At 37.1% G+C, this 24997-nt stretch overlaps 2 protein-coding genes across 10 annotated transcripts in view; one reads left to right on the top strand and one right to left on the bottom strand.

Annotated features, from left to right (window-relative positions):
• The first annotated feature begins 931 nt into the window (after positions 1-931).
• On the top strand, positions 932-20571 carry LOC121853629 (maltase 2-like). Of its 2 annotated transcripts, XM_042347892.1 has the most exons (14): positions 932-1259; positions 3099-3249; positions 4046-4167; positions 8496-8675; positions 8948-9108; positions 10173-10298; positions 10487-10565; positions 11742-11892; positions 13673-13880; positions 15525-15645; positions 16061-16195; positions 16841-17036; positions 18148-18303; positions 18993-20571. In XM_042347892.1, exons 2-14 carry the CDS (start codon positions 3164-3166, stop codon positions 19060-19062), a joined length of 1791 nt encoding a protein of 596 aa, XP_042203826.1. In that variant the 5' UTR covers positions 932-1259; positions 3099-3163; the 3' UTR covers positions 19063-20571. The 2 variants fall into 2 exon arrangements, with proteins under 2 accessions (XP_042203826.1, XP_042203828.1); XM_042347894.1 differs by lacking the exons at positions 932-1259; positions 3099-3249; positions 4046-4167 and adding an exon at positions 6527-6724.
• Positions 19735-24997, bottom strand: part of LOC121853630 (arginine/serine-rich coiled-coil protein 2-like) — a 34708-nt gene continuing 29445 nt past the window's right edge. For 6 of the 8 annotated variants that reach the window (XR_006086366.1, XR_006086371.1, XM_042347896.1 and 3 more), the window contains one exon: positions 19735-22778. Coding sequence is in view for 4 of the 8 variants with exons in the window: in XM_042347896.1 (XP_042203830.1) it covers positions 22697-22778 (82 nt within the window). In the remaining 4 variants the exon portion in view is untranslated. The remainder of the gene's footprint in view (positions 22779-24997) is intronic. The other 2 variants (XM_042347902.1, XM_042347900.1) reach the window with 1 other exon arrangement.

The raw sequence follows: 24997 nt of genomic DNA, 5'->3' as shown, positions 1-24997 counted from the left end.
TGGGAAGGAAACAATCGCGGGACCTTTTTGGACACATCCTGTAGCTTGTAGATACTGCCGAGGTCCAAGCCCCATGACATAAGACCCACCACGGGAGAAAACCAAAGGAAAATACCCTAGTTACTTGCCTTCATGTTAGTCCACTCTTAAAACAGCACTTGTTGAGGACGAATTAAATTTATTTGATGTGGAAAAATCCTGACTAATCTGACATGACACAGATCAAGTCAGAGGGTAAATGGAGGGGCATTTCACGAGGGCCAATAGGAGCTTATCTATTACGGCTCTACTGTCCAAGTGTCTCAACTACCGTGGGATAAGAATTAAATCACGTATTCCCTTAAATACCAAACATTCCCCCTCCTACAGACAGACCTGGTAGCACTTACCGATGAACCTGTACAATGAGTGAGGGGGTAAAATCCGAAAATTATATCTGAATAACGACAGCTTATCTAGTTTTTATTTTCTTGAGTGTTTATATAATAATAACTGATATAGTGACTTATGATGATAAAGTGACTGTCAATGCGATATACTAACTATTATGATGCTACTATTACTACTACTTTTTAACTACTACTACTACTACTACTACTAATAATAATAATAATAATAATAATAATAATAATAATAATAATATAATGACACACACATACAGTACATATCATACACACATCCACACACATACACACACACACACATACACGCATCCATCCATCCATCCATACATACATACATACATACATACATACTCATACATACATACATATACAAGCACATACATACACACATACATACATACATAGGCTACATACATACATACATACATACATCCATACATACATACATACATACACACACACAATCTCGGACATTATCTACTGGCAATCATCGATAGATAAACACGAACAAACACCTCTAGACTTCATGTGGCCAGCAGTGTACCTCCACACCCTGGTCAGAATATAGGCGACCTCCACACCCTGACTCAGTATACAGGCTACCTCCACACCCTGACTCAGTATACAGGCTACCTCCACACCCTGACTCGGTATACAGGCTACCTCCACACCCAGACTCAGTACACAGGCTACCACCACACCCTGACTCAGTACACAGGCTACCTCCACACCCTGACTCAGTATACCTAGCACATCTACACCCCAGCCGGCCCTCATCTCACAACACATCGGAGCTGAGAGCGTGAACACCATACACTTCCAGAGTACAGATCAATATACTTCTAATTAGTACAGGTAAGATCATCTTGTATTGTTCCAAATGCTGAAGTAACCTAATTAATCCATTAACACTGGCAATAAGTGTCTGGTAGTTTTGTTGGCTATCCTTGGTTCAAATTGCCTTATTGTTTGCCACTGTTTGTATACCAGCGCTATCTATGTACTGTACTGTACATTGTTTATATACCTGTACAGTCCAGGTACATTGATTGTACACCCACCCCTACTTTTTCCAAAGACACGGATATTCTTTCGCGACTGAAACATCTGTTCACTCAATTATGCATACGCAATCAACCAGAAGATCGTCTAAAAGAGAAACCACAGAATTAAGGGAGTTGGGGAAAGAAGATCTTGGAAATAGCCGTCATCAGTCAGACCCCGCACGATTACTATTATGGGTCTGAAGCCGAAACTCTCCATTTCCAGGATAAATGGTTCAGAGTTTTCGTGGCTCCACTATGATCCTTGTTGGGAAGGGTGTTATGCTTTTATTACAAAACAGCTATCAACGGCAAAAAATAGTGTTTGTATCCTCAGCTTTAGAAATTGAAGAATGGCCCTCGAGAGGTTTGCAAAGTATGCTGGTGGTCAGTCTCGTAAGATACAAATGACAACTCATGTTCAGTAGGCAAGTTCAGTAAACACACAGCTCTCTAACGCCCTGAAGTCACTGCAACAACAGGCAAGATCTTACCTGTTGAAGATAGCAATCATAGTGCAGGAAAATTGGGGAAATCGAAGGCAATTGCTAAAATTGAACTCAGAAGATGATTCAAAACTTTCCCTGTGGTTGACACGTTACGGTGCAGGTATCCATTGTATATCTGCACCGTCGATATACAGTAAACTTCATACCAACGTTGTCTATATACATGCTAAACCAATTGTAAACATTCTAATATGGATATCTTGCTAACAAATATTGTCATTTACTTAATAGTATTAATCAGCACAGAAAATCTAGAAAAGGATTCTAAAAGATGTATTAGTTGTTATATTTCCTGTGTCCTTAACTATACTCCGTCTCACTGCACTGTGCTTAACTATACTTATGGTAGTCTCAGTACACTGTCTCTGTGTAAAGTCTCACTGCAGTCATCGATACTGTTTTGAAGTAATACATGAACTGCAGTGTAATTAAACCACTTTGATACATCATCACTTTACGGAAAAAGTTAAAGTTAGGAATCTTTGAAAACCTGGATCATCACCTTAAGAGTTAAAACATTCCAGTGTTAGGTGAAAATAATTAGGTTTTGTACGTTCTTTGTGTTGTATTCCTCTGACACACAATTGTTCTATTTACTGTGAATTGTGAAACACAATGTGCAGGTGACCAATTTCTGTTTTTCTTGTTATTTTGTATTACGTATATATTTTGACATTCCAAGATAATAAGCATCGTTCAGTGGATGTAAGTTTTAGGTGCTTTAACCACCAGAATTATTAAATACTGTTCAAAGTATCGTAGGATTATTAGGTTAAGCTTGGATGGTGCGTGGTAATTTTTCTACACTACACTTCCAGTAGTTGATACACACACACACACACACACACACACACACACACACACACACACTACATCAACAATAAACATAACTCACGGCACGTTAATGAAATGTACTCATGATAAATTATTAATATTAAAATATTTACACCGAACAGAACCAACAAAACCTATCTTAATCTAAGCCAGCTGTTAGGTCGTTGGATTACAGTCTGGTTCGTCTTCCCGAAAAAAAAATTTATGTGGTATTGTTTATGGTGATGTTTCTAGCAATAACAGTCTTGTATACTCCTGTTTCTCCATCGAATTTAGTTAATTCACAATGAACCTCTTACTATGTACAGGACTGACGATAAAAGGAAACTGCGGAGGAGCGTTTAGGCAGATAAAGACATATAACAGACACACCATGGAGCGACGGATGATACTCGGGTTTCTCTTTGCCACCCTGTTTGTCGGCGTCATCATTATCATCCTCGTCTGTTTCACGGCAAAGTAATTATTCGCCTATTTTTTACCCACCTAATTTATATAGATCTAATCACAGGAATAAATAGTTTTAAGTGTGTCAATGTAATAGCCGTTAACGATTTTTTTTTACAAATACAGTACGATACAATGTACAGTATGAAGATAGGCACGAAGGGACTGGAAGTGTCTACTTGGCAACACTGCCAGTGACTCACGTAACTGGTGTGCTCATGTTCAATATTCACGTATTATTCTATTCTTTACATTATTCCAAGATATATCTTACGACTGAACTAAAACTTACAAATATGATCTCACCAAAGAAATGGTACACAATTGTTAACAGTGAGTTAGGTATAATAAATCATAATCCATTGTAGAAAGACCCAACACTCAATTAGTCGAACTGCAATGTAATATTTGTCATGTTTATGGTCACATAATTATTGTTATTTGGTTAGATACCACAACCTCACAAAAGGTTCCCGATGGAATTAACTTCAAACAGCTTTCTTGGGCTATCCTTAGTTAAATCTACTTGCTTTTTACCATTGTTAATTTGTTTGTATATCTGCACTATTTCTGTACAGTGAAAGACAAAAGTCGTGTCGTGAAATTTGGTGAAAGCATATGCCGAAGGGCTAACTTTTGGTGCGCTCTGCCTTGTGGTAGGGCTCTCATAATGTTTCACGGGTTATATTTAATCTTCGGACAAAACCGCGACACAACTTTTGTCTTTGATTGTACATGCTGAACCAATGTGAACTTGTATGACGAATTTTCTGAATATCTATCTGTCTATCTATCTTCTGTGTTGTAGGAACGGCAAGAGACCAGAGCCTGTGATAGACGACGAGCCCTTCTGGAAGAGGAGCGTCGTGTTCCAAGTTTACCCGCGCTCTCTCTACGACGGTCAACCGGACGGAACTGGCGACCTAATAGGTATACAACCCACGCCCGTATAAGCCCACCCACCTTAACATCACCATTAGGTCTGAGGCCCATTAGCACTGGGGTCAATTTGAGCCCATTGTAATGAGGGGCTTCTAGGACTGGGGAGCATTCGGATTAGTGCCCCGAATGATGGTGAAGACTCAACTTTGTAAATGTCAAATTTCAGATTTTTTAAACAGAATCAAAACTTGTTCGTTAGATTCAGGTCTGACGTCATCATCCAGAATATACAGTACACAAGTCAACAACTTGGGAGCAAAACGTTATGAAACATTATTTTCGAAAAAATACTCTAGGATACCAACTTTAAATTCATACAAATATCAACAAGATTTCATGATAAACTGCCTTAGTGCAAGACTCGGGCGGAGGTAGCAGATAACGAGTCACGGGAGGACAGTATCCATGTCAAGTCAGTCATTAAAACGTTTAGAGAGCTGACTAACACCTGCTTATCATTTTTACGGGAAATGAGAACAGTCATGTTTAACCATCCAACACACACACACACACACACACATTAAACAAGTGTGTTTACAGTGGTCGCAAGCTTTGATATCAGTCAGTAAAGGTGGTCAGATATTGTATCAATTGACTATTGTGTAGCTACCCGGTGAAGTCGCAGTTATTAATTTCAATCAATCTCTAGTCTACTTTTCTACTTCTAAAGTCATTAAATATAACTTGAAAACTGTGGGGAGTTTACTTGGGTAAGAATGAGTAACGTTGCAACTTGCAATAAATTGCATGACACGTAATTCTATCCTGAACCAGTTGCGTGGCGCTCGGGACAAAACTGTCAACCTTTGATACACCAAACGTATTTCCTCTTGTTGGTGAAATATGCCAGGTTGGGTGATATCTTTAATCGTCAGTTCTTTAATACTTATTCGATAAATTCAATGAAATCGAGGTTGAAATCTCCCCTAAATGAATAACGTTAAATAAGAACAACTGTTGGATACAAGGAATATCTATCATAAGGAACTACAACTCTTATATTTTTTAAGGCCCCGACATTGTTGCCATCTATTGGACAAGCCAACCATCATAGAAAATGAGCGTTATGTTTGAGAAAAAATATTTTAGTCGTAACTATAGTATTTCTCGCCGTTTATTTTCTCTACCATTAGCATTCATTAATTCCTTCTCTATTTTTATTATTATCATTTCACCACTTATTAGTCATTCGGGATGTTTGTCTGTTTTTAGTTAGTATTGTTGCGAACTATATTGTCGAGTGTTAGCAGAGGATGAAAGTGGAGGTTACGAAAGAAACTTATGATGTAAGCATGCTCGGTTCAGTTTACTTAACTAGGCTATACATATTAATTATAAATAAAAACATCAACCATCAAATTAAATAAAAATTAAAGGTGGCTGCATGTAAAGGACCTGGGAAGTACCAATAAATTACACCTTTTTTTTTAAGCAAGGTTATTTTTTAATTCTGTCACAACTGCAGTTGAAAATATGTATAACAAACACGAAACAACTGCTCAAGCACGATACTAATTACTATGTTATATGGAAGGAAAATGTGGGGATTGAAAAGGTATTTGTCCCGCTTTGACATGAGCGACAGGGCCGAACTATATCCTAAATTTGTTATAAATGCGCGTGGATATGTGATTTCAAATGCAGTTTATGGGGGGGGGGGTAGTTCTATCTCCTCTTTCCAGATATGCCATACAAAATTGTCGGAAACTAATTTGAAAAAAAGTTACAGTCGATTTCACGTTATTTGCATTTCGCCTCATAGACAGGTAGTCTGCGAGGCACGAACCACTATATAGTACGCGTAGAAATGTAAACGAACCTCACTCTTACTTTTCTTCAATTGGTTTCCTGTATTTCTCATTGTAAATTTGAAGAGATAAACTTATAATAGAAACATCTATAAAACGAGGGGGGGGGGTGCTCGATGGGTGCTACTGGACAATCAAGTTCACAGCAAAGTAACAATAAGAGACCTGTCGCATGAATGGCTTGTAAGATCAGCGGCGAAATGATAAATTAAACTGCAATTTAATCGCCACTACCTATGAATCAACCGCATAACTATTTACTTACCTTATCCTGTCTTTTGAGAAGAAATGGAATCCTAATTTGCTATCATTTCCTTGTTTTTCCTACAAACAACACCACGGTTGGAGCCACGCCACCTAGCCAACTTTAAAGTGCAAAATATGTCAACAGAAGGCAGACACACCAACGATCCAGCGCCGTCTCTAGGACAAGCATCCAACTAATAGGGCTTGATTTACTTTGACTAATGCTGTAACTCCTTTGATATTCCTTGGTTGGACATGTGCCAGATTGTAGTGAGGGTCGTACGGCTGCCCGAGACCCCGCGGCGCCAGTGTTGCTAAGACACACCCGCCAGCCATGGCTTCCCCTCACAAGCGTCCGTCCATCCTTTCTTCCTCCAACAAATCGGAATCCAAGAAAAAGAAAGTTCCTTGGTGGCAAGAAGTAGTCATATATCAAGTGTATCCCCGTTCGTTTTTCGACAAGTCAGGTCGAGGCAGTGGCGGTTTACGAGGTATATTTCATGTGTTGTGATGAATAAGGTTGACTGACAGACTTTCAGACAAGTGAAGGTCAAATGAAAGTTGATATATTTTTTTAATATCTGTGTCATAATACAAACTTAGTCTTAGTCATGTATTGGTATGCAGTAATTTCCAAGTATTTAAAAAATAGTTATAACTCCCAAACTCTCAATCTACAGTACAAAATACCAAGGTGATTACGTGTAGCCCTTTAAACTGATGCCGTTGAAATAGAGACAACAGGTACCTTGTGAGGAGTAATGGCATCAGAGATTGATTGACTGATGACAGATTAATTTTCGTCAAAATTAAACATGACGAAAGTTTACAAACTTTTCTTTCAGATGAACTGAAATGTTAGCATATATATCATAACCTGCTCCTCGATAGATAATTTAAAAGTGAACAACTTTCTAACTAGGTGGCAATGGTGAGGCAAGATGCTTTTATAATTAATTTACCGCTTTGTCGGGAAGGCTTGTTGAATCAGCCCATTGTTCCTGATTTGATATTGTCCTTTGTGATTTCAGAGTTAGCGAAGAGGATGAGAAACTAATTATTGTCACACTAGATAACATCAGCTTCACATCCGTCCGGACATAATGATAGAGGTTTCTAATTTGCCCCCACGTTATACATTATTTTCATTTTTTTTTCCTGTTTGTTCTTGCCCCCAAGGAATTTGATTAAATTAAAACAAACGTATCAATATAGATTCTATCAATATATCAAGAAATAAGGCAGTAACTGATGTAAAATACTGTACAGTACTGTACAATAATTTACCTGGAACTGGCTAGCTCACCAGTATGTCTTTTCCAACTCATTACTACAAATTAAGTTTCAGTGTTCCTTGACAGTTCTCGGAGTGGATTTACAACAGCTTTATATCCTTTAATCAATCAATCAATCAAGGTGTTAAGGTCGATACCCGGGTAATGCCTCTCGTTTACTTAAGGTTAAGATAAACTTTTATGACGACACTCAGGAGGTTGTCTACTCCTGAAGTCTCACTTGATTATTAGTTTTGTACATTGATAAGCCCATTTTTCTTCAGTTTCAGCTTACAATATTTTAATGACTTATTTGATAATTATACTTAGCGCAGTAAATTGTAGTCCTTTGTGTTTTAACCTTTCATGTAAATTTTTGAAGCGTTTTTATCTCACTGTAATTAAACAAACCAAAAAAACTCTAAAATTGGCGAGGATGAAAAAAATACTGATCAAGTCCCGGAAGCTGACAAGGCAGTGAGTGGCGATTTACTGAAGGTCTGACGCCTTGTGATAACCGTATAAACGCCCAGTCATACAAAAAACCTCGGAAATTGGGCTAGGAATCGGGGTGAGTCGAAACTGTTATAGATTGTTGACTTCGGTATTAGTGAAACCTATGAAGTCTTCCTGACATTGGGGCATCTTGCTTCTCTGATCATAGAAGTATTGATGATAGAGCAGAGGGGTTCAGCTACTAAGGGGAGAACTCCTTACAGAGCTTCATCGGTAGGTTAAGATAATTGACAGCTTATGGTTGTCTTTTCGCTTTGCACCAAGTTATTGAGTGAGGGAGCTGCCAAGTAAAATGGTAAACAGATTGTATCAAGCTGGGGGAGCATCTGGTATGTTAGTGTCAAAGTAATTATTATTTTGTTGGGGTGTATCATTAATTAGTGAGATGGATAAAAGAACTGTACAAATATCCTGCTTATATAAGAAACTACAATGAGATGACTAACAACCTTTCTCTCTCTCTCTCTCTCAGGTATCAGGTCCAAAGCTGAGTATCTCTCGGAGCTGGGTGTGGGTGCCGTATGGTTAAGCCCCATCTATAAGTCACCCATGAAGGACTTTGGTTATGACATCAGCGACTTTACCGACATTGACCCAATCTTCGGCACAATGGCTGACTTCAATGCCCTTGTCAACACTTTCCACAACAAAGGTCAATCCATCTACTCTAATAGCCAATTAACTATAAATTCACTCTAACAGTCAATTAACCATCGATCTACTGCTAAAGAGCCGATCAGTGGCGAATGGGATGGAATAACAGTCAACTAACCATCCATCCACTTCAACAGTCACCTAACCATCCATTCATCAACTTCAAAAGTCAACTAACCACCCATCCAACCATCCACTTCAAAAGTCAACTAACCATCCATCCAACCACTTCAGAAGTCAACTAACCATCCATCCATCCACTCCTCACAGGGTTGAAGGTGGTGATGGACTTTGTGCCTAATCACAGCAGCGACCAACATCCCTGGTTTCAGAAGTCTATCAAGCGGCAGGATCCATATACTAACTACTACATCTGGGCCAAACCCAAGAACGTCCTGGACGATGGTACTCCCGTCCCTCCCAACAACTGGGTTAGTACCCCCAGATAAGGTCACCACAGCAACAGTGGGGTCAGAGGTCACTACAACAGTAACGGTGGGAAAGGTCATCTCAATAATAACTGTCAAAAAGGTCAATGTCATCAAGACCTGTGATATTTTCTCCAGGAATATACTGTAGTCACAGGTTCTTGCAAATTAAACTTTAAATATCCATTGAATTTCAAGATTAAAATATCGAAGAATTACAATTCACAACTCTAGATGTACAGGTTTACAGTACTGTACCTAACTCATATAGATTAGGACATCTTACATAATATAACAGGGCACCCAACTAACATGGCATACCTAGACAACACAAAGAAACATAACCTGGCATGACAAACATGTAACATAATATATTCAGACATTACAAAAGAAGATAATATGACCTAATATAACATACACATATAACATCCTATACCACAACATACATATGTGTATAATGACAATATTGTATTCCTATAAAGAGAAATAATAATGTAACCTTCCCTAGCCATATAACATGGTACAATCACACACAATACCTAAGTACATTGACTCAAAGATCTAACAGGGTGAACAATACTGTACAGCCAAGGCTGACGGTGGTCCTGCACTGGAGAGTGTGAGTACTCTGCCCCCTCCTTGACTGGCCTCACACACAACTAGAGACCTCCAAGTGGACTACAGTATATCTTTACTCCCTGCCAGTCCCTCACACGAGAACTTCTACCGACAGTCTTCCCAGGCGGGTTCAGTATAATCCATGCTCTAATGCACACTGCCTGGGAGGGGTTGGATAATCTTATAACATGATACTCTCTCACCTCCAGTAAAGTTCACACCGCGACCTACTGTCACCCTCTGCCGATCAGCTTGTTGGAAGCCACAACCTCGGCTAGCAGTAGAGATCTAAGCCAATGTCATGTTTCGTCTTGAATAAGCTTTCACACAGTGCTGTCACAACACACACTGGCAGGTTATTCCAAGAGTTCACAATTCTCACTACAAATTAGTTTGCCCTGACAATTTTCTGAACTTGATTAGAATTTACAAGTAAATTTACCTTACAGCTGAGCGTATTCCGGGGATCAGCTTGGACGTGGAACAAAGACAGAGGGGAGTTCTACTACCACCAGTTCTTGGCAGAACAACCCGATCTCAACTACCGTGACCCAAATGTCACACAGGAGATGAAGGTGGTTGTTGGTGTCACAGAACAGTACAGTACTGTATATTACAAATTTTTCCTCTGAAACTGTATTATCATTTAGTCTTTCCCTAGGAGTTAATATTATCCCATTACTCTTAATCTCAAACTAAATATTATCATTTAATCTTACTCTGAGACTTAATATTATCACTTAAACTTTCTCTGGTAATTCAGAAAGTACTCACCTTCTGGCTGGACAAGGGTGTTGACGGCTTCCGGGTTGATTCCCTGCAGCACCTATTTGAAGTGGAAGGTGAGTGTGGAGAACATGGTGAGACCATATCTGCTATATTACAGTTGTCTTTCTATTTTTATTATTACTACTGCCATCATGATCATTGTTTCTTGATGTTCCTTGATTATTCTTGAAGGCCCTGCTTATCATTTTTGGCTGAAGCTCACTTGGTTATAATTGAAGCACTTGATTACTCTTTGTTGAAGCCCATAATCTTACAAGTTACACACTGACATCTCTTACTCATCAGTTAGTCAACTATAAACCTCACTAAGACTTAAGAGATATTATAGTTTACTCATGAGAGAGAAGTAAAAGTCATTTGCAAATTCAAAGATTAGAATCAAGTTCAATTTATACCTGTATTTTAAGGCGAATGTTAAATACCTGTATTCCCTTTAAAAATTATGAACCCTTTCCCTTGTACTTCAAATTTACACACTGTACAGAATATAGATACTGTATATACACAGGTAGATATCTATTGAGTAAAATCATCTTACAAGTTGCAATGGGTTCAGCATGTACAGTATATGGGCACTACAGGTACATATACACTACAGTTCAGCATGCATATAGACAATGCAGGTACTGTATACCATATCCAATGTACCTAGACAGTGCATTACTGTATACAAACAATAGTAAACAGTAAGGCAATTTAGCCAAGGATAGCCAACAAAGCTATCAGCTGTTCATACTGTCATAGAAAAATTACAAAACTAATTACTGTACTGTATAAAGTATTATAAGCCATTGGAACATTGCACAGTCCCTTTACCCAAACAGAATTACATAACAAAGTCTCACATAACACTGAAATACTGCCAAAAAAAAAAAAATCTCTAAAACACTTACTGTATTTAGAATTATAAATCAGCCTTCCCAAACCACAGAAGGTATAAAACAGGTCTTGCCCAATAAAATTGCCTTCAAAATCTTAATTACCATTAAAATATTGGTGATACAGTATAGTAATAACACGTGTATCTTGCACAACTGTGTCCCGGGTTTAATTCCCAGCTAGTTTCCTCCTGTATTAACACTGGACAATAAAGGTCATAACAATGTAACAAAGAACAGGCCAGCTTCCCAAATGACTAATAAACTGATAAGTGGCAAAATGGTTACAAATTAAAAGTAGTGTCCCCTGTACTAATGGCTTTAATAATTTTCTTCCACAACTGTCCGCAGACCTGAGCTTGGACGAGCCTGTAGCCTCTGACTCCGACATAACTGACCCTGATGAGTACAACTACCTCAACCACACTTACACCATCAACCAGCCGGAGACCTTCACTGTGTTGAGGGAGTGGCGACATTTACTTGATAAGTACCCCGACAAGTAAGTACAAGCCTTACTTTTATCTTCATATTGAAAGCTTGTTGATAATGTCAGTATTTAAAGCACTAAAAATTTTAAGTGACTTATTAGATTGTCCCCAGACCTAATGGATCACAACCTAATGGAACATAACCAATAGGAAAGAACCCTGTTAATAAGGCTTGTAACTTGCATCTACAGTAATACCCCGCTTTACGCGTTGTTTTTTTTTTACGCGTTTCTACATTTACGCGGTACCCCGCCAGAACCGGAATGTTCACTTTACGCTGTGCATCTACTCATATATGCGGGCAGGGTGCACACAAGGTCGCCCAGTCATCAAAACATTACCGAGTTCTTCACCCGCCACCCACCACAGCCGGCCCAAGTCAGTGATAGTGAGGATATGGGCTTATATGGACTTTGAGGGGTTTGACAAAGAGGCCCTGCAAGCCTCTGTGGTGGATAGTGATACAATTGATATAAGTGATACAGGTGAGGGCCAATAATCTGCCCTCTGCCTCGGAACCAACACCCCATCCCTGTGTGCCCAACCATCTTTTCTACCAATGTAAGTGTTAAAAAACCTAATGTTATTGATATTTCTCTTAATTATTAAGTGTGTGTGCATACCATCATAAAATTAAGAAGTTATTTTTACTACAACGTAGGTATTATGTGTGAAAAAGTGGAGTTTGGGGGTTGGCCCAGTCTCTATTTCAATTAATCCCATATATTCTGTTGTTCACTTTCCGCATTTCCCGCTTTACGCGGGCCTCCATGGGTTCAATTGACCGCGTAAAGCGAGGTATTACTGTACATAATTGTTTTATTCGATTCCAAGTGACAGCAAAGTAGTAATAAGATTAGATCATAAATTAGAGGTTTATTGTTAAGCTTTATAGACTGAATCAAGAATTTTAGGGAATAGTGAAAATATTAAATTAATTTTAAATGAGAATAAACAGAATGTTCCATAATTAATATTAATGTAAAAGGTGGAACTGTACAGTGATAATGTGTATAAAGTACCTCTCACACTGTGCCCTGGGTTCAGTCCTCAGCCCAGGACAGATGTGTGAAGGGTGTTATCCTAAGTGACACCACCAAACTTGACAGACTTTCCCCAACTCCACTTTCCTCCCGCACTGTAATAACACTGGACAATAGAGTTCGTAACAAAGGAACAATAAACAGATCAACGGCCCAAACAGCTAGTGAGGTGATAAGTGATGAAATGGTAGATTAAGAAAATTAGAATTAAAGTCATTGTTTGTGCATGTTTTTATATTATTGTTACAGTATTATTACTTGACTGACTACACTGATTAGCATGACCTGAACAGTTGAACCTTGAAACAATGAAGCTCCTTTTATGTGGTGTCAGTCCAGTATTTTTGGTATTATTTATATTTTCACCATTTATCAGCTTACTAGCAGTTCAGGCTGTTGGTCTGTCCTCTGTTATACTATTGTTATGTCCTTTATTGCCCAGTGTTAGTACAGCTGAAAACCTGCCATGTTTGGGAGTGTTACACTGAACAACACCCTTCTCATCTGTCCAGGGCCAGAGATTTTAAACCCAGGATACAGGTTGAAAGATAGGTGCATTAACATTGTACCACCTGTATCCTGTATGGTAAGTATATCTTCCTTTCTCTTTAATAATTCATGTTCACGACCACATTATCATCATAAGTCACTTGCATTATTATGATATTGTTATCCTAATTGTTATTAGATTCAATGAAATGTAAGGTTGTTACAATTCTATATACAGTACTGTATATGTGTGATCCAGAGTGTTGATGGCTGAGGTGTACAACAACAATGTAGACACAGTGATGCAGTATTATGGTAATGACACTGTCTCCCTGGCTGACTTCCCCTTCAATTTCCTGCTCATCGATAATTTGCAGAACCGCAGCCAGTTGACAGGTCATACTCTCAGGTCCACCATTGGCCTCTGGCTTGACAGTATGCCAGAGGGAAAATGGCCCAACTGGGTGGTGAGTGTCACTTGTAAATTCTGTCATAACAAAGTTTATTTATTTTGTTGTGAGTGTAAATTTCAATAAACTTAATGTTCTTGTCTTGTGAACATAAATTACTGTACTGCAAGGTTCTTGTCTTGTGAACATACAGTAAATACAACAGTGGACAATAAAAGTCATAACAAAGTACTGTAACAAAGAACAGACCAACCAACCAAATGACTAGGAAGCTGATAAGTGAAATGATAAATGTACAATACAATTGAGTAATGAAAAGTTAAATATTTTTTCTTGATTTTAGAAACATACTGTACAGGGTATACAGTATATGAATGTTTACTTTTAGTTCACTATACTGCAGACAAACAACAGTTACAACTTCTTAAATTAACTATACTAGACCCAGTGAGAGTGTGTTGGTGGTACAGTGCTAACGCTTGTATCTCTCACCAGTGTGTCCTGGGTTTAAGCCCTACCTTGGGACAGATTTGAGAAAGGTATTAACCAAAGTGACACTACAGTACTAAACACGCTCAGATTTTACTGGGCACTCCGGTTTCATCCTCTACTAACACTGGAAAATAAAAGGCACAATAAAGCAACAAAAAACAGACCCACTGCCTGAATGGTTAGTAAGCTAAGTAGTGAAATGATAAATAAAATTAAATAATAAAATACAACAGTGGAAAATATGAGCATGAATGTCACTTATTACCCAGTTGTTGTATTGCCATGTGATTTATTGAATAGGTTCAGCTGTTGGAAAGATCATAATAAATCATTCTACTTTTGTTGGCTTGTGAGAACATCAAAGTGTATTTTGACTTCAGCAATATACATATTAAGGAATGCAGCACAAATTTTTCCAGCAACACTTGACAGAACAGGACCTGGGTTCTTAGTATAAAAACAACATACATCAATATTATACTGTGACTGCCTTAGCTAGAAACATTTGCTCTGCACACTTGTTGTTGATGTTATAATGTAGTACTGGTGCTTCAATAACATAGGTCTTTAAGCACATACCGTAATAATGTTAATAATTACACTAGTCTATTCACAATTAATAATTATTAGGGACAGAACTCTCAGTTTCTGCACACTAAGATGAATACAGAGTACAGTACAGGTATATCAATGTACAGAATCTTTGTGAAACCAAATCCCGGATCCAGATTCACAAAATTCAATGATGACACCAGTGGGAAAAATACCATGAGTTCTCTCTCTCATAATTTGTTATGAGCAAATGTGGGAAAGAGGATAAAATAAAATAAAGTAAACTGTGAGTACAAGTATATATATAAATATTAATGCACCCAGCTGAATAACTGTGGCTAATGCACAAAAATAACATCCAAAAGTAGGACTGAAATTGTACTGACACAAAAGTAATTCAGTGTAGAGAATTCCAATTTATTTTAACATAACTATCATCTAACACAAAGTAATTGTATTCAGTTAAGGTAAAGTCTCAGCAAACTTATAATACAATACAGTACTACCTTTGGGCATTATTTTTTACTGCTTCTTAATTTGTTCTGGAATATCATACTGTATTCTGGTTATTTAGAAATACTTGGTCCTTAGCTGACATGTGGGTTATCTGTCTTATTTTGTGTGTTTTTCTTACCTGTTATATTTTCTGGTTACCAGCTGGGTAACCATGACAATGGGCGGGTAGCATCACGCCTTGGGACTGATCTTGTTGACGCCCTCAATATGATGACCCTACTTCTGCCAGGCACCCCTGTCACCTACTATGGCGAGGAAATAGGTGAGTCATGACTCTTCTGCTGTCTGGTACCCTATCACTCACCTTAACAAGTATAGATAAACAGGAAAACTACATTGCCTCATATTTGACATCAAAGGTATTATTTCACAAATAGCATGAAGAAATCCGATATATTTTTCTTATTTCCTAGAAGAGGCCTTCGACAGTTGCCCATGACTGGCAGTGCAGTTTCATACATGTTTATTTCTAATATTTTTTTATTGTACTTTATATTTTTTCTACCCACATGCTGTCCAAAGGTGATGGTACTCTCATTGACACAATGTCTGACCATGCAATTAAATTAAATCAAAAGGTTAGTACAGGGGCATGATTGATGATTTATATTTTGTTTGGTGCAGTAGCTCCATTCCTTTAAGAAAATTACAAAGAAATGGTGATGTTTTACCATCAGGGATGGAGAACACATTTGTCAGCTGGGAAGACACGCAGGATCCTCAGGGATGTCGGTGGGGACCTCAGCACTACCAGGAACACAGCAGAGACCCTGCCAGAACCCCCATGCAGTGGAACAACTCCTCCCTGGCTGGTGAGTGATGGAGGGAGACCACCAGGATACTTATGCTGAGAAACAACCCCTCATTGAGTGACAGAGAGAGGGAGACTGCCAGGGTACTTAAGTGGTAGAACAACCCCTAGTTGACTGGTATGAGAGAAACAGATATGGAGAATAAACAGAGAGAAAGAGAATTCATAAAAAAGTTTACATCTGTTGCCAGTCAGGTAGTCAGTCATTGCTCTGTCACCCACTGTTGGAAAGTACTGGGCATGCATTGGCTCCAGAATGTACCAGAACCTGTGCTACACTCAGTGCCATCACAATATTCTCTGAAAGGTTATTCCAAGAGTTCAAAACACTTACTCCAAAGAAGTTACCTCTGACAATTTTCTGAACGAGTGACTTCTTTAACTTGAGGCTTACAGTATATGAAATAAGATATGATAATAACTCTTAGTTAATAAAATATAGTATTCTGTAATACTGTAGTAGATCACTTTGTTATACCTTGCTCTCTCACTCTTTTGATCCATGTTACAGTGTAGAGGGTTAAACATTAAAATTAACTGAGTAAAATACAAAAAAAATTATTTATGTTGCATATGCTGTTTATAATACAGTACTGTAATTATCTACATTGTATCATTGTGTAATTTATTTCCTCTTCCCTGGCAGGATTTACTACTGCCAACACCACGTGGCTGCCTGTCAACCCCAATTATAAAACATTAAATGTGGAGGCACAAACAAAAGCAAAAAATAGTCATCTCAAAATCTACAAGGACTTGACAAAGCTAAGAAAGGAAGAGGTTTTCAAGAAGGGTCATTATGCTTTCCCACTCGTCACTGAGGACATTTTCAGTTTTCTCAGGTTTGTACAGTACAGTAAAGGTATCCCTCGCTGTCTGAATGGGTTAGGTATAATGAATAACATAATAAATGGGAAAAATGTTAAGTTCTCAATCGACAAAAAAACACCAGTACTATACAGTATAGCTATTACCGGAAAAAATGAAATCAGTTAATGAACAACAAAAAAACCACAATACTGTATACCAAAAAAAATTTAGTCCACAAACAACAAAAATGCCACAGAATTATACCTAAAAATTATAAACTAATAAAATACATATACTGTACTATTATCAGTTGGTATATTACCTTATGTGAGGCAAGTTACTCCTGATCTTGGTAGGGCATTCCCACGTTTAGGTGTCATTATTTCAAGCTTGTGGGGTTAGCGAGTAATTAGCATAACACTTGGATGCCATTGTGTACAGATTCAGGAAAGGATGGCACAAATACACATGGATAGACAGAGAGAGAGCACTGCACTTCAACCGAACACTAAGCAAATGGCACACGACGAGATATGTGGTAGGGAGAAAAGGTGACGTTATGCCGCCCCGGCTTATTCCCGGGCACATATGATTAGAATTTTTGCTGAGACCATTTTTCATACAAGCACAAATCATTCAGATAGCAAGAAAGTGGTTGAAAAATTACATACTGTATTTGGATAAGCGAGGTACATCTGTACTGTACTAGAGTCCATTGTAAACTAGATTTTATGTACAGGAATTAAAGTGCAAATGACTGTGACAATTCACAGCCTTTCTCACCATAGCAAATATTGTGGTAAACAATAATTTGAAAATAATTTTGTTACTTCATAAACAATTTTAAACTCGTAGTAAAAGTATATAGTTTTGATGCTGTAATGTACATGCTACAGGGTGTTTCAGAAAAATGTATACACACTGCCTTGCAGATTTTTGTGGCGGTTGCATGAATGTTGGTATGACAACAGCAACATTTTCCTCACTTGGTGTGTGTGAGGTCTCCCAAGCATCCATTTGATTGCCATAAAAATCTCTAAGGCAATGTTTATGCATTTTTTAAACACCCTGTATTTCAGAAGTCTTGCAATTTTTTTACCGTGTATGAAGAAACAAAGCAGAATTTATTGGATCTGTATGTAGATATGTGGAAGAATCAGAGACATACATGCTGGTGATCAACACGTCAGAGGAGGATCTGGAGCTTAACTTGCATCATGGCGCCAACATAGAGCTTCCTCATACCGGCCAGGTCGTCCTTCGCTCCATCACAGATACATCAGTCAAAACTGAGCCCGGGTTAGTTGGTATAACACTGCTACTTGTCCTCTTCTGTCTACATGACAGACAGTACACAATGAATTCTTCTGTTTGGAACATGTCAGTTGGTAGGCACACCTTATCATTGAAGTATGTTAAATAGATAATTAATAGACACTACAGCATGTACTGTACTTCTTTTTATTGACACATGTCAGTTAATAGAGACTGCTTCTGTTTATGATGTCAGACAATACAGATTACATGTGTGACACCATGTCATTTGAGACCCCTTTTTCCCTCTGGGTTATAACAGATGGTTGACACTGCTTCTTGTAAATAAAATCAACTTAAATAATAACTACATAATAACTGATACTTTTGTATACCAGCATTGTCTGGGTACATTGGAAATTGTTTACCTCCACAGTCTATGTGAACTCTATACCTGCTTTGTATGTATACATGATGAACTGTATACCTACATATTCAAACTGAACAAACTGTAAACTTGTATGACAATTTTACTGAATACCTGTCTATCTAATTAAATACTGTACTGTAACTTGTTCTGTAGCTTTGAGAGTGAGACTTTCACCAACTACTTTGTTCCAAGTTATTTCTCATGTGTTTACATTTGAGTGTTGCTGATGTTAAAAGCATCTCTGTCCTTTAGGTGTAGGCAGGTGATAAAAAAAAAAAAATTAAAATTCTGTGTATTTCCTCAGGTCAGAGGTGGACCTCAGCAAACTGCCACTTGTGAGAGGTGAGGGATTGCTTCTCTTACTGTCACTGTAGATGACCCGACGACTACCACCATCTGCATTACAACACAACATATCTCACTCCGGCCTGGTGTACTGCTACCATCATCCAGTACTACTTTGAAACATTATGAAATTAAGCTCAGTAATGTACAATAATGCAAATATTAATATGATATATATCCCTTTCTAAAATAAACATTCAATTGGAATGCCTTACATAACAAAATTAAGTGCTGTTTGAAAGCTGTACAAGAAAGGTACTGTAATTACAAAAGGGATTTGCAGTCCAGTATAAAGATGCAAAAGTCATATAAAGAGAATCACAAGGACAAGCTGTGGGTGGTATTAATTTTAATATGGTAACAAGAGAATTAAAATGGTGCACCAAGTCTAAACTAATCCTATTAATTTGAAGTTGAAATGTACCATACTTACATTACGCATCTTAAATTGTACAGATAGTTACAAATGATTTATTGCCAACAAAATATTTCTCAGCCAAACTGCCCTGTTAATCTGTTTATTCTCCATCCCAAATTAACATATACACAGACCTGATACTTTTTTTTTAACATTAGTATAAGGTTCTTCCAAAAAATTTATTTCAATTAAAAATAATCTTGTACTCACTAAACTGTGGAGCAGCCTGTGTCTTCACCCATCCCCTACAACATTCTGAGGTCTTATATAAATAATGCAGAAGGAAATAAATCAAGATTTATTAATCCATGTACACAACCAAAATACACTGTTGGTCAATTTTAATCCACAATCAAAACAACACTGTTGTACATGTAACTTTCATTTTCTTGTAACCATTCACTAAATTACAATCAAATAAACCAATGACAACAAAAATAAGCCAATTACTTTTGGTCAACTGTTCAATTGACAAAACAGTAAACTAATCTTGCCCTAGACCCATGTTAGGGCCTGCACTATGTAATAACCTCATCACCCCCCCTCCCACCTAATATAATTTCTAGCAAAAGTTATAAATTCTAATATTTTATTTACAACTACCCCCTGTAGTTCATGAATTCATTAAAAAACAAAAAAACATTGCTCTTTACAAGCCAACAAATGCACTTTCTTACAAGCCATTTAATCCTTTAACAAACCCTTAAAAATAAAAATCATAAGACAGTGAATAATCATTTCTTAAAAACTGCATACAAACTTAAGGCTCACAGTAATCATAGTTTTAAACTACTGAATATATCATACTTAACAAAAATACACACACAACTATTGCCCACTATGTCATATATTTCCTTGGTGTACTTAAAAAAAACAACACTTTAACTATAGTGATGACAACGTATAACCCTCGATCAGGACAAAAAATAAAACAAATATTCTTCCCTGATCAAATATTTCACTAATTTCACGACCTATCACACAGGTCTAGGACAACAAAATGATTGATAATGTCTGACTATAAGCTATGGAAATATTAGCTTTTGTCATACCAGACTAGGCTGTTGTAGCAATTGTTATTTCTACTTAAAACACAAACAATTAAAATACACATTTTTAATCTGCCTTTTCTTACCCTTTTCACTTTCCCTTTCAAAGAGATATAATATCTTATATAGTATCCCCTGGACCTATGATACTGGACAAAAGTGAAGGGAAAGCTAATCACCAATACAATTCAGTTCAAAAGCATTTACTGTGAAAACCAAATTACTTAATAACTGCAAATAAAGTCTGGTTACATAACATTAGCTGTTGGCCCTATAATATAAGAACAGTGTCTACTTGTCACCGATATACAGTACTGATATGCAGTATGTGTTGCCATCCTCTCCCCATTATCCATTATTTACCCAATAAAATACCCATTTTTAGTTTTTTTTTTACTTAATTAACAAACACTTGAGCTCACTCTTAAAAATAAAGCTATGAACAATCACACATTTAATAGGTATTCTTTACAAAGCTCCCACATTTACAATCAACCAGCTCAAGAGAATTTCTCAAAATTTTTAAGTCGCCACAAATTGTTCAACAGTGACCAGTGGCAACAAAAGTCCCATGTGTTGTAAAGGGTGAATAAAAATGTTGTGTATTTTGCGACTGGTGACTAGGCAATGTGTAATTATAATAGCCTCAAGGCTTGGGGAAGGATGGCCATTAGCTTGCCACTCACTGGACTAGTGAACCTCTTACTTTGAAATGTACAAAGTTAACTCTTAATAAACTTTTTGTTGATACAATAAGAAACGAAACACCAAATACTGCATGAAATGTGTTTAATGGTAATTATTTTTTGCTGGTCACATTGAGACATCTATGCATTTTATTTTTGTTGAACTGTTAAAAATTTCAGTGGTGTTGTGTGTAATGCAATGAAGTGAATGTGCCCAGTGAGTAGACATTTGCAAACAACAATAATCAAGAATTCAAAATACATTGATCGACAACATTTCCAATAAAAAAACTAACCACTACATCACTGATTTTGTCACTCCCCCATCTGCTGAATCCCACAAGCAGAGTCTTTAGCCAAGAAAAGCTCAATGCAATAAACTTATATTATAATTTTTTTATGTTTAACACGACTATTTCTGTAACTCATAACATAAAATCTGCCAATAGATTGTTAACCAACCTGACATATTTATCAAGGGTCTACATGTAACTATCAACCTTTAAGTGTATATACTACAAAATATAACTGATGTAATCTGCCAAGTGTACAGCTACACAACTTTAATGTAATCATATTTGTCAGATTTTTTTTTTCTACCACATTCTGTTACCTGGGTAATGGTCAAGGAGGTGGAGGAGATTCTGGCATCTGATTAGTGTGGTAAGAAAAGGTTTTAGTCAGATAATCCACTAGGTGTAAATGATGGATTTTCTGTTCAATATCCAAATATAACTTCAAAAGAGAAAGAGATGACATTACTGAAATGTTTCAACTGATTTTCCCAGTCAGTGGGATCTCATGCTGTTTTGACTCCTACGTTCTCCAACAAACAGTTATATTCTGCTAAGGACTAGTGAAGTTGTTTTGCCATGGCAATATATTAAAAGTTAAAAGTAAGGAATATACATTCAAGCAAAGTTATCTTTTAATTTATTAAAAGATTATTACATACTCCAAACATAAGAAAGAAAAGGAATGTTGTGCCTAATACAAGTGGTGGAGCTCCACTTAGCCAGAAACACTTCACAGAGTACTTAGCTGAACACAACTGTCATGACCTCCAGAGATGGCAGGTGGGAAAGAATGACTGACAACTACAATATTCAATTATAACTAAACATGAAGTACATAAACTAACACATAATACAAATAATGTATCAAATTAAAAAAGCCAGATCTATGAGATGCAGGTACCATTTCCTAATTTGTGCCAGCAGTGACCACATTCAGCTCTCATTTCATGTAACTTTGTTAATTTGATCCTCAATGCTTCTAAAAAAAAGTAAATAATGAAGCTCACCAAATGAAAATGAAGTGTTTCATAAATTTGAAGAATACAGTAGAGTCATTCTTGTAACTTTCCCAAATGACCTGGAAATTTATACTTTGATCTTCATTCAGCATTCATTCTGGTCCTCCAAACAGGTTTTTCAGAAACCCACAATAGCTGTTCTGGGGTGCTTAATAATACCGCAACCAAATCCAAATGAACTTGCTGACCTGTTCCTCAAGAACGAGATCTGGAGCGGCTACGATGCCAAGAGCGTGACCTGGATCGTGACCTGTGGCGAGCTCTTCCTCTGTGGGCTCTGGAATAACAAGAACACAAACAAAAATTTCAAATCCTTTATCAAATGTACACGATAAAATTATTATACTGTACTGTACTAGCACTCTTAAGTACTGTATGTGACTAAATGTATTTATAAACAAACCCAACACTAATGACAAGTTAACATCTTCCACTTTATGACAGCCAAAAAACACCACCAATTACTCAAAGAATCAATTCAAAGGACACATAATTTATGGATTATCTAACACACACACTATGCATAAACACATACCTGTACACACACACACACAAAAATTGCCCATATATTGATCCTAGTTTTCTTAAACTTGAACTGATGCTATACAGTAATTTTAAAAATCTACATCAAAATTTCAGATAACCCAGTTCAAGGTTATCTTCATCTTGATACCAATAATGCTCTAAGTTACAGTAAAACCCTTAATTACATCATCCACAACTTGTAATGATTTCCTTACATACTGTACCTGATGAAGTAACATGTAAACAAGGAGTTACACAACATCAGCCACCACACACACACACACACTGGGAATCTTTCACCACTACATGTATACTGTTTTGCTTTTCCTCAACATTATACATACACTAACTTACCACTCCTACACGGTAATGGTTACAGTATTATATAGTTGCCCTTGAAATGGCTCCACTGTGACCCCAAATTTTTTAGCACAAAAATGAGAATGAACAATACTGTACAACCATACACTTATGCTAACAGGGGAAAATGGACCCCCCGAGGAAAGAATTATTCTCCCAACTTCATCAATATACGGCTATGACTTCTTAACAATTTCATTTAGTTGCTCTAGTCTTTAAATATTTCTCCACAGACACATTGCACAACCATGGGGATAAAAATATGAAAATGAGTAAATCACATTGAACTTAATTTGAACTGATTATGAATTCAATCAGCATCTGATCTTGTACTACTAGTCATTTATTTGTGGTTTTGTGACCCTTTTAAGCACTAGCAATGGCTTTTATCTGTCTTTTTAGCAGAGAGCTCCCCAAGAGAAGTTGCAATGGATTTTACTTAATTTCTAATGTCATTATATTGCCTTGTCTTTACATACTGTAGAGTACAGTGGTTGGTTAGTGGTGCATGGGATGAGTGAGATATAATGGCCTTGCATTTTCTCCAAATTAGTCAAAAATTACAAAGGTTTTATGAAATTTGGAACTATGATGACAAAAAAGTTATTGTCATTTTAAAAGCTTTTGGTTTTCTATTTCTCGACCACTAACATGTAATGTTTTAATATGCAAGGTGACTCAGGCCAGTGATTTTCAGAACCTAAAATAGATCGTGTGAGATCCACTACCAAATCCCTGAACCCTAATTCCCTTCCTAACAAAATGATGTCATATATAAAAGTAAGAAAATCTAAATTTTCTGATATTCTTTGATATCATAACTTGCCAACATTCTCACCCCTGAATCAATACTCTTCCTATATGCAAAGGCAGGAATATAAAAAACTAATATTGTATACAGGGGATCCCCATTTAAGTCACTTTGTTTTTTTGTTTTGTCAATAAGTTTCTGATTAATTTACGGGCAGTGTCTGATTAGCATCGTACAGTACCAAGCTTTGTTATGTCACTGGTCACTATCTCTTACTTCATAACTAGTTTGTGTCAGAAATGTGGGATTGTGCGGAGGACCCCAAGAGGGGCCCCACCTCTTCAGTGTTTACATTAGTTCTCGAAAGCAAAATGCAAGATACAAATTATAACCCCAACATCATGTGTCTAAAACATAAAGCAAGTGTTAGTCTAGTGAAAACAAGAAAAAATTAATCTGGGTATAAAATCAAATCTTAATGGAAACTGACACTGGTGAGGGAGCTGTGGATATTGGCATCACTGAAATCTCCTACCACTGTAAGACTCATTAATGGTAATGCTGAGAAGATTAGGGCCAGTGTTCAGTGAGTTACATACCCTACCGGGTAAGTGCCAAGATAAATTAGCCGATGCAAAAGTGCAGGGCCGGCACAATGTACATCCTAGTTTGACTGATATTTTGACAAAATTATTACGGTTTGTCTTTTGTCTAGTGAAAAATTTCCCATTACATCACCTTTTTTAGGAAACACTAATCTGTTTATTATTGTTTTCTTTACAATAGCATTTTGTAGGAGCACATCTACAATAATAAGTGGGGACCCCCTGTATAATTAAATATATATACAGTAATATACA

This window comes from Homarus americanus, unplaced genomic scaffold (genome assembly GCF_018991925.1).
Source record: "Homarus americanus isolate GMGI-L3 unplaced genomic scaffold, GMGI_Hamer_2.0 scaffold4896, whole genome shotgun sequence".
Lineage (NCBI taxonomy): Eukaryota > Metazoa > Arthropoda > Malacostraca > Decapoda > Nephropidae > Homarus > Homarus americanus.
Note: the sequence above shows the minus strand (reverse complement) of the source record. Positions and strands in the feature narration are given on the sequence as shown.

Bases quoted from the DNA above. Each gene is read 5' to 3' on its own strand.
- LOC121853629 (XM_042347892.1), top strand. From the start codon at position 3,164: ATGGAGCGACGGATGATACTCGGGTTTCTCTTTGCCACCCTGTTTGTC. The intron at 4,168-8,495 runs GTATACAACCCA...TCTCTCTCTCAG, and splicing joins CGGAACTGGCGACCTAATAG to GTATCAGGTCCAAAGCTGAG. The intron at 13,881-15,524 runs GTGAGTGTCACT...TCTGGTTACCAG, and splicing joins GAAAATGGCCCAACTGGGTG to CTGGGTAACCATGACAATGG.